General features: G+C 30.9%; 1 protein-coding gene across 3 annotated transcripts in view; it reads right to left on the bottom strand.

Moving 5' to 3' along the window:
- Nucleotides 1–13461, bottom strand: part of LOC126854472 (protein crumbs) — a 30567-nt gene that overhangs the window by 16084 nt on the left and 1022 nt on the right. For 2 of the 3 annotated variants that reach the window (XM_050601246.1, XM_050601244.1), the window contains exons 2-4: nt 2030–2400; nt 1463–1649; nt 283–456 (exon numbers count right to left, since the gene is read on the bottom strand). In XM_050601246.1, coding sequence (XP_050457203.1) covers nt 283–456; nt 1463–1649; nt 2030–2400 — 732 coding nt within the window. The remainder of the gene's footprint in view (nt 1–282; nt 457–1462; nt 1650–2029; nt 2401–13461) is intronic. The other variant, XM_050601245.1, reaches the window with a different exon arrangement.

Genomic DNA, 13461 nt, shown 5'->3' on the forward strand with positions numbered 1-13461 from the left:
AATACGTTCCATTATACTTAAAATCGTCTGCTGTTTAACTTTTTATTCACATGTTTTTTAAATGTGTATTCAATTTTTTAACATTTTTTATTTTTAGAATCCCCAAGAAAATTCGCAAAAATTGATGACTCTACAGCAGATTGATATTTTCTCATTACGCGATATAATTACACATTGTCGTGACATAATATTTCCGTTTAACGCGCGCGTTGGGTATGAATTTGCTCGTCTCACACAAATGCCGCATAAACCCCGCGTATTCGAGATATCGACGAGGTCTACCATTGTCGATCTGGCAGTTGTTGCCGGAGTATCGGGCGTAACAGTGGCATTCGTAACGATCCTGCCGCGACACGCATGTACCATGCATCATGCATGGTTCGTGGTGACAGAAATCCATGGTGGAGGCTGTAGCGGAAGCTGCCCCCGTACCACTCACGAGACCGCTCGTTCCACCTGAAAGTTTTTCATTTTTCACAGAATTCGCATGCAATCTCTCTTTCTCTCTCTCTTCCTCTTTCCTTCTTGATGCACATCTATATGTATTCCACGCACTTTCAAAGCAACAAACATATGCGCTGTATTCAAAAAAGACATGTGCGTCACTGCTTTACATTCATAATCTAGTGTACAAGTAAAAAAATTTTGCTAAAAAGTCCTAAAAAACTATTATTAAAATGAAAAAACTATTTTGAAAATGAGATCAAGAAAAACGACAAGAAAAACTAAGCGAGAAACTCTTTCCGTTTTTAATTCCAAAATAAAATTTTTGAGATTCAGTGCGCGCACACACAAACACACGCAAAATTTAACGGCTATAAATCCGATTAATATGTTTAATTAAGATACAAAAATGATGGAGTATGTATATCTGTTAAATGGAAGAAGAAAAAAATAATATAATAATGATGAGATAAAATAAAGTCAAATAAAAAAAATGCATGAATATCCCAATTTTTTAACAATAAAAAAACAATTAACTAACTGCAGAATATTAATTAATATTCTAAATGTTGTTGCAAAAGTTGATGTAATTATTATTTTAATCTAATATAATGCAATAATAATTATATTAAGTTTATAGTAAATTGCTTTTTCACAAAGAATATTTGTACTTGTTTAGCTATTCTTGGTTTTATCTCAAGATTATTTCACATTGATGACGATCTAGTTTATTGTTATCAATCTATACCTCCTTAACTCATCTAAGAAACTAAGAATGTTTCGTTTGCGTCGAGCGCGATATCAATCTACCCTATTGCAACGCGTCATCACTTGATTACTCACTAACTAATTCTAACTCTAGCCTGAAGCTGTTACTACTTATTCATGTGACTATGATATCGATCTACCTTATTACCGCGTGTGTGAATACTCAACAGTTTTCAGTGCAAGAACACTCTACTATAAATAAATAAAAAAAAAAGAAATTACTTGAGAAAAATTTATATAAATCATGCACCCTTACATCCTTTGATATTCAATGGACAGGATCCGAAAACGGCCCCGTTGTTGATGCTGTTATTGAAGAGGATTCCGGGGCCATGCAGAATGCATCCTTTGAACCCTTCGCCGATTATGAGTGAACTATTTACATCGTAATCAGGAAGCGTCAGAATGGCAGAATTATACGTCGCATTTGCAATCACCTAGGGAAAACAACTTCTGTACATGTATCTCTATCTCACTTAAAAATTAAAATTGACTTTTATAGCAGGTTTTTATATGTTTAAATTAATAGTAATTAAACAGTTATAAAATGTATAAAGTTAATTTTAACAATATTACGAGCACACACAAAGATGCACGCACGCAATTTGAAGAAAATTTTTAAAATATCAAATTTCGAGTTAACAAACATGTATTAAATTTATTTAGTTATTATTTATATTTTATCATGCAAAATCTAATGCAGTAATATGTTAATAAATTCTTTCAATATTATACGTTTATATTAAATTTATAATTATATATATTCTATTATTTTTCTATTATATGGAATTTATATCATTAAATAATGTGTATTTACCTGGGTATGTCCTGCAGCATTCAAAGTAAGATTACCAAGTCTGAAAAAAAGGTTGACGTTGTGCCAGATATTATTGAGCAATCTGGCGTTCAGTCTAGCCCTATATCTCTGCTGATCGACCACAGCCACAAAGAGTAGTCCTTCGGGCGTCACCTCGAGACTGATGGAATCATCGTTATACTTCTGCAGAAACAATCGACCGGGATCGCACGTGCGGAAGCTGAGACCACTGTGACGATGTACAGATACAAAAGAACTCAGTTTCAGGAACGCTGAGCCGTTGAAATAGACCTCGCGCGGATACTCTTCGTAGTTTCGACGTCTGAGATCTTGGGGAGCTCCTTGAATAATAGCCAACAGAGTGGCTAGAACTGCAATAAGAGAAACAAAAATTGTAAAAAAAAATGGGATATGGGATTTCCTGAGAACAATAATGTCTTTCAAAAATTAAAGTTTTCATAAATTTCTGAATTTTTGTCGTAATCCATGGATCTTAGAGCCTTTTTGATTTTCATGTATCGTAACCGTCAAAAATATAAATACTTGGTTCTAAGAATATTATATAAAGAGAAATTTTTTATGTATCAAAGTCCGCCTACAATCTCGATTATCTCTACAATCTTTCAGATACGTTAATCAATTTAAAGACAAAGAGAGAAAATAGAGACAGAGAAATCTACCGGATTCACTCCAATTTTCGTTAGCATTTGCGATTGCAATTGCAACACGTTATAAGTGTTGACACATCCAATCCATCGATGAAGTATTGAATTTTTTCGCTTCCATTATGCAGTCGCGATGATTAATAAATATGATATTTTCCTGGTTAAAGTATATTGTCGTGTATATAATTCTAAAACTATTCCAGAATTTTCATAATTATAAAAAATATTACTACATCTTGATTAAGAAAATTAATTACTTAAGAAAAATTTTCAAGTAATTTATTTAAAGTATTTTCCCCTTTTTAGTTGCTACACTTTTCTTATTAATTTATATTACATATTATTTTGTGTATAATATAGTATAATATATATTTTATTAAAAAAATTAAATACAAAAGCATAACAAGTCATTTTTGAGACATTATTCTAAAAATTATTCTATTTTATATCTTCCTTTTTCATAATTAAAGACTAGCGTCACAAAAAAGTAGGTTGATGAAAGGATAATCATGTAGATGAAAGAGAATGCACTTTCGTCGAAACGACTACATTCTTAAGGATGCAAGTTTTGTCTCCGACGACGCGGATGCATTTTCAAAAAGCATATCTCTTGATAGATTCATTCCTTACTTTTTATTGTTTCCAAAGAAACCGTACGTTAGGACAAGGAAAAAAAAACGATTTGTGGCTTCATCGCAACTAATCGAAAAAAAAAAGAAAGAAAAAAATATACAAAATTGAAAAAGTATTTAATGCACACACATACAAAATTTTTTCAATAATTATTTAATAGATTGATTTATTCAATAGAATTATTATTATATAGATTTATTATTCAATAGATTGATGAAGCCATTCATTTGAATCATTTTTTGAATTAAACTCGGCACTTGTGAACAAAATCCACGAGAAAAGCGCAATTTAACATTGCGATGCATGACAAATTATATAACGCTTCTCTTGTGTGCCGTTATTTTCAAGGATAGACTATAATATTGTGTCATGAGCGCTTATGTTTATACTTACGTGAGAAAAGATTCGCTTATATTCATTCATGCCATGTGCACAATTTATGTACAAGAATTTTAATTTTTGCTATCATTGATCCTTCAGGATATGTTTTCCTATAAATTATGCCTTTCATTCTCGAAACCAACATCCGTACGCATATTTATATACATTTATGTTTGATATTAAAGTTTAATAATATCTTGTAAAAATTCGTAGATTCTTTCGTACTTTTTGTTCATTCAAGTATTTTTAGTTTCAAGGATTTAAAGATCCATTCTTATAAATATTGGATGCCATAAACTTTCAGATTTTTACTATCAATTCACAAATCCTTGATTCCATGTACTCTTACGTATACAGATTCCATGTCATTGTTTTTAGAAAAACTACACAATTGTAATTTTTTTCAACTGTGATTACTCAGCTGAACATCTCTCTCTCTCTCTCTCTCTCTCTCTCTCTCTCTCTCTCTCTCTCTCTCTCTCTCTCTCTCGCTAGGCATAAACTATATAATTGCCCATATTTAACAGCAAATTAGAAGTAGACTGATTAATCCATTATCGTTACTTATTTTTGATTAAAACATTACCTATTATTGTTTAAAGCAATCGACAAATTGAGCTATATTAAGTGGGAGAAAATAGTGGAAATAGCATAACGAAATAGCGGTTTTTGTTGCGGGCTAGAGATCGCGGTGGGGAATCGAAAATGCGTGCTCCGATTGGATATATCGCATTCATGACAAATCACATAATAGTACATTCCATTCGGAGCAATTTCGCAAAATGCCGTTAGAAAGCATAACAATTTAATTCGTAGTTCGTAAGAATACCGTGGGTGCATCTTTACGGGACATCTGCGAAATGTCTATAATGGCTTACGAAAGTATGTCGCGTATTTCAAGAATATAAGAGAAAAATGTGTCTATCGCCAGAATGGAATAATTGATTAATTAATCGGCTAATGTAATTAAATGATGGATTGATTTTCTTTCAATTCTCTCTCTTGCACATCTTTGTATATATATATATATATATATATATATATATATATATATATATATAAAATAAGTTATAAAGAGAATCATCAGGTAATGCGCATCGAAAGCTCTACGCAATTATTCGTGATATATGAATGGCTATAATCATGACAATACTGATTAATTTGCTATTCGAATAAACTGTTCTGTTAAAGTTGTTCTAGCTGTCAAGTTTCTAGTCTAATGGCGAGATGGCAAAGATCGCGAGATCACAAGATCACAAAATGCACTGTTTGTAAAAATGGCAGTACAATGTAACAAAGAGAATTGTGCTCTGGAGGCTTGACGAAGGCGTGGCAATTGTGAGTCACTTGAATCATATAACTCAGTTCTCGTAGTCGTAGATGAATACCGACGAGTTCTGGAGCTAAAACTTATGCAAAACAATTTAATATGACTACTGTCGCATAGCAGTAGAAAGATGATGAACAGGTTCCGTCACTTTGACGAATGCTGATAATTCGTTTGATACACGAAAGATATAACACATTAATTTACATAAGTTTGAATCTTTTGTGTGTGTGTGTGTGTGTGTGTGTGTACGTAAAGAAAATGTTTAAAGTAATGTACATATTCACAACTAGAATATCAGGAAATAAGATAAATAAAATTTTTGAATTGTAAATATAATCACATTTTTTAATAATTAAAATAATAATTTAAATATATAAAAAAATAATTTTTCAAGAAAAATATAATTTTTCATAAATTATTCTTTACAATTGCGAAATATTTTATTCAAAAGTGGATATTAATTCCCTTTAAGAGACAGAAAAGGAAGACAAGCATCGAATATAATAACTAGAACAAAACTATTACACGTGGCTGAGCTAGTTGCGGAGTTTTCGGTTCACTGACACGTGAGAATTCAACGATCGAACGTTATGCATTGCGTCGTCTATAAACATACAGCGGTCGCACGCGCGTCGTAATAAATTTTTTTGTTTAGAAGAAATGTGATTACCGATATGAGTCATCATTGTATCATGACAAAACTGTATAATGCCAGGTGACAAAAATAATTCCTTGTTTTTGTTGGAATTCCTATTTATGTCACAAATTCTTCAAATTATATTATTGTATTTACATTAGTGTATATATACAATATATATATATGTGTGTGTGTGTGTGTGTGTGTGTGTGTGTGTGTGTGTGTATTTACAAATATATTAATGTTATTATTATTTATTTAATAATTACACAACATGCATTAATATGTTTCATATCAATCATATGTTTGTTGTATCATATTATAAACAAAAAAATTTCTCTACAAAACAAAAGACAAAAAAAAAACATTTTTCATTTCATTTATCTCGCTTTGTATCTCTGTGCGTTTACTTCCTATTTTCCTAATTTTATCGTTAGCGCATTTCGTTCTATATTTATTATACTTAATACAAAAGGAATACCAAGGAAGTGCGATAGAGAAGCGGCAGGATGCCATGTGTGACTAGTTAGATCGGCTCGCAGAAAGTACCGCAACTTGGTATATAATGATGAATAACTGCACAACACACACACTGAATTGCATTCTCCCAATGGCGGTAAATACGGTGTATTCCGCCTTGAAAACGCCAACGCCTTCCTCTCGCTTTCCCACATGTATTTTACATGCAGACCAAATATACATATATGTATTATGCATACTATACATGATTTAATTTTTTCTTTATCACCTTTTATTATTCTATTATGCTTTTTCGCTTTCTCTCATTTTTTTGATATCCTATCGTCGGGTCGTGTAAGTTTATAATTTAATAATTTTAATAACATAAATGAACTTTTTCGATTTTATATTGTCCTTCCTAATCTCGAAATCCTCGATTGTGGAGAATCTCGTAGGCGAATCTCGCGACCCGCATGTCTAACGCATAGAATATCGATCGTCTTTAAATCTCATTGTAATATCACATTCGACGATATCGTAAAGTGTAGAGCGAGTCGCTCGAAGCTTTGTCAAATGAAAAAAATGCTCGATTTAATTATCCGAGCAAAATTATGGCAATCTCCGCAGCTAGCAAGCTCGGTGATTAGATCGACACGAAATTCTCAAAAGCTGATGAGAGAGTGCATTAGATGCAATATATACCGCTTCTATCGAAATACATTTTTATGTCTACATATCTCACAGAGCTCTCTTCCTTATTTTATCTTTCTAACGAATGGAATTCAATCTTAAAGTCTTATTAATAATACTTAATATTTTCATAATTGTTATATATTGTATGCGCGTGTGTAGTTTTTTTTTTTTTTGGAAGTGTGTTTTCTTCGTAATCATTGCATTACATTACATTACATTAATTTTACTAAATTTAACAATTTCACAATCGTTATAATTTTTTTCATATTGATTTCAATTTTATATAAAAATAACAATAATATTCACAGAAAAATTACATTAAGAAAGTTTCAGTTTTAATTATTTTACTTATTATTAGAGAAAAAAACTCGTACAATTATTGTATTTCTTATCCAAATTTGCTATATAGTATATGTATATACATACGCACGCGCACACACACACACACATATATATATTCATATCTCGAGCCACAGGGCTCTTTCGTTATCGAGTTGTCGAAATATATTGACAATGAGACTCGAGCTCGCAAGTCGCAGGTGGAAGCCATATTGATACATGAGTGCTAGCTACGAGCTACGAGTCGTACATAGTCCCTCGCTTCACGCTCAGGTGCGTGCCTCGAACAACGAACAACGCGATATGAACACGCATACAGTCGCATAGAGAGAATTACAATGAATACGTTTGTCGTTACCTGTCAGTCGGACGAAATCGCCGTTGAGCGTTTTTCAAACGTCGTAGATGCAGATGAAAGAAGAGCCGCCTGCACTTTGTGTTTAGGTGCAACGTTGCAGTTTCACAGAAAGATTTCAAGGAACTAGTAGAGGATTTAGAAGGCTTATAATAAAGTGAAAGAAAATGGCACTTAATAGAATAGAAAGACGCTTTCGTGACGACATAAAATTTTCAAAATGAGATTTTTACTTGATGGAAATTCTTTTTTGATAGAAAATGCATATGTAAAATATAAAATATAAAAAGTGAAAAATGTCATAGAATATTCATAAATACATAAAAGAAAAAAATAATTTGATACTTTTTCGACAATTACGGTAAATTAAGGATACCACTATTTCAGATTAATATTCTATATATGATAAAGTCTATGATAAGAAATATGATAAAGAAAATTTCATATGATTTTTATTTTTCCAATATTTAAATAAAGAAGCATTTGCAACTACAGGACTTAATAATAAATCACTATAAATTAGTTCAAGTATTGCATATGTAACATAAATTATTTTTCTAAAAAATATGTATGTATAGAGAGAAAATATAAACAGTTAATATATCTTTCAAAATATCGACATACTGTGATGATAATAAAAAATATTTTTTTTTCAATAAATTTTTTTTATTTAAAAATTCCGAGAAAAGTGAGGATATCTTTTTAAAAGTTCGTAAAAGATTCAATGACATTTAATTGTGAAACAAAGGGAGAACAAAATGTAAAAGTTACGAAATTAATACTAGAAATTAAAAATATGAATTATCAATGAATGTATATCTATCATCGGTGATCCTTTTACATTCAACATCCTTTTACGTTTGGCATACATTGATGATTTTATGCAAAAGCTAGACATATAGTTGTTTGATATTGGTCAAATATCAAATGACTCTATAATCAAATTTGCAAAACTCGGGTGCCCTCAATCAACAATCAATATAATCAAGTAAGAAGGAAAGTGTAATATCTGATATCTTATAATTAATCAATTTAGAAAATAATTATAAAGATTATCGCTTATATGTATAAATATGAATAATTTCGATATAAGTTTAATCATCTTTTATTTCGTATTCATATTTTAAAATTCTATATTTCTATAATTCTCTCTATTCATATTCTATAATTAATCCTGAATATTTTTTTGATTGAATATTTGTAAAAGTAAAGTATTTCGATTCAAAATTCTCTTTCTCTCTCTCTTTCTTCTCTCTACTTTAATAATATACTTTCTCATTGTCAGCTTATATGTATATTAACATATACGTTATTTCTTAAATCTCATTCAATCTTTGGTATTTAACATTAAAAGAACAATAAACATGTATTAAGAAATATTATTTAAGATTTTCTGTTTACAATTTGTCTTTGTTATAATCACCTTTTTTATTTTAATTTTAAATATTTCTTAAATATATAAGAACGAAAGCCTTTATCACATTGCATAGCAAAGTACGAAAGACTTATAGCACATCAATTACATATGGTTGCTGATGACTCAGCTGTGTTATGATGTACATGTTTGTGGAAAAGAAGAGATAGTCCTCTAAATATTATTACGTTATCATTGAGGAAAAAACCTACTTTTAAATTAAATAAGAAAGCTATACATGTATTTTAACAGATTCAAATATCTTTGATTCATATATATGTATATATATATATATATATATATATATATATATATATTAGAGTCACCTCCAGTTTTTCATTAATTTAGTATTAAAGATAACAAGATGGTGCACTTAATTACTGCTTATTGAGTGTTATCTTAAGTGCACATTTCTCGTCGCTTTGGAAATTAAATGCATGATGGAATTCGAGCTACAAGTCAAAAAGGTCTGTTAATTGTCAAAATTAGGCACTCGAGTCCTCGGGACCTGTGAAATGTCTTTGTTGTTGAAAATACTGGACTCTAGGGGTTCTGGTGCCATTCAAGGGAGCCATGTGCCCTCTCTTTATTTGAGTGTATGCTGAGAAAAGTTACGATTTTTCTTTATTCTTTTCGCACTAAAACAACGCTTCACGGCAAGATCAAACGTTTTTTATATATTTTTAACTTTAAACACACAATCTATTCTTTAACATTACACTTTCCTGGAGAATTAATTAAAAGGAATTTTTCTTGTGTAGCGTCTATTTATAATTATAATATATATTTTCTTTAAAATAAAATATCTTAAGAATATTAAAATAAAATATTTATCTCGGCAAACAAAATTTATTTTGAGACAAAATAAGTGCACACAAGTTTTGCAGCAATTAAAAATTATTTTCGGCTATTATCGTTCTCTCTCTCTCTCTCTGTGGATGTGTGTGTGTGTGTGTAAAATAATCGCGTATTTTATTCGACTTCACCGACAAGTCGGAAGGCGTGTCGGAATTTATTTTTCACATTGGGATTTCGCGCGAACGAGCGGAGCGTAATATTACGCAGCGCGAACCGGCTCTGTAATTTAACGCCGATATCGTGCACACTCGTGCGGATGCAGTTTTCGTTCGATGCGCTGCATTTTTCATCGCGATCGCGCTTTCGCAATCAATCGAATAGAAATACTCTTGCCTTTATAATCCTAGGTCATTCCATTTTGTTTGATACTTGTGTTGCGCGCGCGCATTCTATATATAAAAATAATCTGTATCGTATGCTCTAGCTCTTATATACAAAGATAAAAAGATATCTTGTAATGTAACGTGTAAAGAAAAAACATTTTACATCGAGCATTTCACAACTCATCATTAATTGTATCAGAAATTTTTTTATCGAACGTAAACTTGCACGAAAACTTTCTTAAAGCTCTTTCTATTCGCAAAGTCCGTTTAAAATCGCGATAAAAATGCAATAGTATAACGCTTGTAGCAAAAACGAGCTCAATACATTCAAAATATTTTACGGTCGTTATTGGCAGAATTATTCGCGAGGACGCGACGAGGCGTCGCATCAAGTACCGGCATGCTCCATATAAATTGACAGACGACACGTGGAACAATTGCGTCACACCACGTCCGCCTCTGCTCTCATGCGAGATGATGTTCTGATAAATGCTTTTTCAGAGAGAAAACGACGTCTGTTTATGAAACTATCAATCTCTTTTAGCGCGGTTATTGCGTTCGCGCGAAACAAAAAATAGAATACTCCAAAAATGTATAATATATTGTTTTATTTTTCGAGTAAGAAATGTTTTCTTACTACTTATCGAGATTTTAATAATCTACGTTTTATGTATCTGTGTTAATTAATTTTATTATAATTTTATAATTATTCAAGTATACACACACGCGCACACAAAATAAGTTTGAATTTTGCAAATGGACGTCACGCGCGTCCTAATACGAAAGATTGCAATTTTATACATACATCTGACAATAATTGTCATATAAGCATATTCAATATTGCGCAGTAAATACACGTATGTTATTTTATTTCTTTAAACCCAGTTTCTTGACTATGTAAAGTCTAGAATAAAGACTTGTAAAGTAAATGTTGTGTACATCAACATTATTATGTAAAATGTAAATTACGCTGTTTTCACATTTCAATCATTGAAAGAAACTAATGTAATTATTTTTCAATTGTGCAAATTCTCGCTTATCTAAATGTATTTTCATATTTCCACGAAAAGGATGCACGATTTGCGTGACGCACAGAAATTTTTGAACAGCGATAAGCCGCTCGTCGTTCTAGTCTAAAATGTCTTTCACGGTGCGGACAAAAGATATTTTCCAGAGTGGGTCTTTATAGCTCTGAAAATGGAAGGATGTCTGTGAAAAGAATATAGCGAATATGAAGACCTACTCACGGACAAGGAATTTCTAAAAAATAGCATTTATCTTCTTTTACAACTCGACACATTCATGCCATCTTGTAATTTAATAATCAACTTTGCAATTGCTTTTAAATAAAAGATTGTTACGACTTATATATATATATATATATATATATATATATATATATATATATTGTAAATTGTATTCTTATGACTTGATATTATCTAATGTGACTACTGTTTTCTCGAATTTTAATAAAGCCTTGTAAGTTTTAATAAAGATTAATCGTTACATATAGTACACATATAATTTCTCCCCGTTAATTGTTATTGTAGCAAAATATCGTAGCGTGGTAATAAAAAATTATAAAATTTAATGACTATTTACTTGTGAAAATTCTCGCAAAGAGAGTTGACAATTAATTTGTACCTATGCATATTTGACAAAATACTTATTTTTCCGTGATTATCGACGAGGGGAATAAACGATGGATCATCATAGTCTTTCGGGTCGGTCACTGATCTACACCGATGATCCCGAAGAGGTAAAAGTTACGAAAAGTTATACCGTTATGAAAGATATCGTCGTCTCTCTCGTGCGCGTTACACGCGGTCAATGCGCGACCGGAAAGACGCGGCATAAGAACGAAAGAAACTCACTCGCAGCGAGAACGTCTCACTTGCGACATGTAACGATTGCATACTTTTACAAAGTTTCTATTTATACAGAGAAAAAAAAGCGTATTCTCTTTTTTTTTTTAATAAAAATTCCGATTCGGGACAAAGCCGTGCTGCGTGCATTGTCAACGATACGGGAAAGCCGCCGGATGTTTCGAGCGATGACACATACTAATGTGTATCGGTTGAGCGTTGGTTTCTTTCAAAAGTGCATTGTTAAAATTTAAAATTTCTTCTATATACATAACCTGTAGATAATTAAAAATGAAATCATTAAAAATTTTTATAATTAAATCACGTGTGAATGGTGAAGAAATAATAATTGTAATATTAAATTATATAAAGACGATTATGTTATAATTAAAAAAAAAAAAAAAAAATAAATAAAATTAATGCAAGAAAATAGAAAAGAAAAACTCGGGCATAAATAAATCTGTGAAACATAAATAAATTCGCTTTCCCATTTGATAAGAAAATTATCAAGATTCTTTAAGGATACCGCAATTATATCATGTTTCGAAGAATTCGATGGCATAATGGCCAATGGATTTAATTACTCCGTTTCTTCCGTCTAATTCAAATTCTAATCGCTAGTGATTTCGTAAATACTTTTCATCATAATGTACACAATTGAAAATAGTTCCACATTTCAATGATAAAGTCGTCGTTTGTATGTGTAACGATACTCATAAAAGTCGAAGCCAAATAACGGTCATTATTTAATAGTATTGTATGTAATGATTTATAATTCTTAAAATGCTGTGCTTTAGTGAAAATGTTAAAATTTTTTCAAACAATTTATTAAAATAAATTTCGTGATATTTCGCGACATTTGACTTTTCAAGATTGTTAAAAAGAGAAGACTTGAAAACGCATGTCCAAAATTAAAAATTTTCAATTCAATAAAATAAAATGTTAGGTGTATAATTATATGAAAATTAATACATAATTGGTGAATGAAATAATAATGAAATGTATATAATTAATGTAATAAAATTCAATATCAAGGCGGTAAGAAGAAGTTTTCTTCATTCACAATATCTGGTATCGAACTCACTCGCGGGAGATTTCAATAGATTCAGCATGCTCCGGCTCCGTCTCGTTATCACGTCGGGAGCTGCACAGGAAACATTGCGTAGAACCAAACGATATCTAGATCTAATTGAACAAATTCAGTCGCGCGCAATGGTAAAATTGCGAAAAACCAACCGATAAATTGTAATATTTCAGATACAAATCCACGAAAGTTAATATAAAGCATACATTTAGAAATGTGTTAGTTTCTAATTCGAATTTTATCGCTTTTTTTATTTAATTCCAATTCACAAAGAGATTTTAATTTTGATTGACTCTGTGAAGTTTCTTTGAAAAATAATGGCTTGAAAATGTTGTTTCCTTATATTTTCCACAATATCTTTACTATTGGAATTTATGCGGGTTGATTCTGAAAAGA

Source organism: Cataglyphis hispanica, chromosome 14, assembly GCF_021464435.1.
Source record: "Cataglyphis hispanica isolate Lineage 1 chromosome 14, ULB_Chis1_1.0, whole genome shotgun sequence".
Lineage (NCBI taxonomy): Eukaryota > Metazoa > Arthropoda > Insecta > Hymenoptera > Formicidae > Cataglyphis > Cataglyphis hispanica.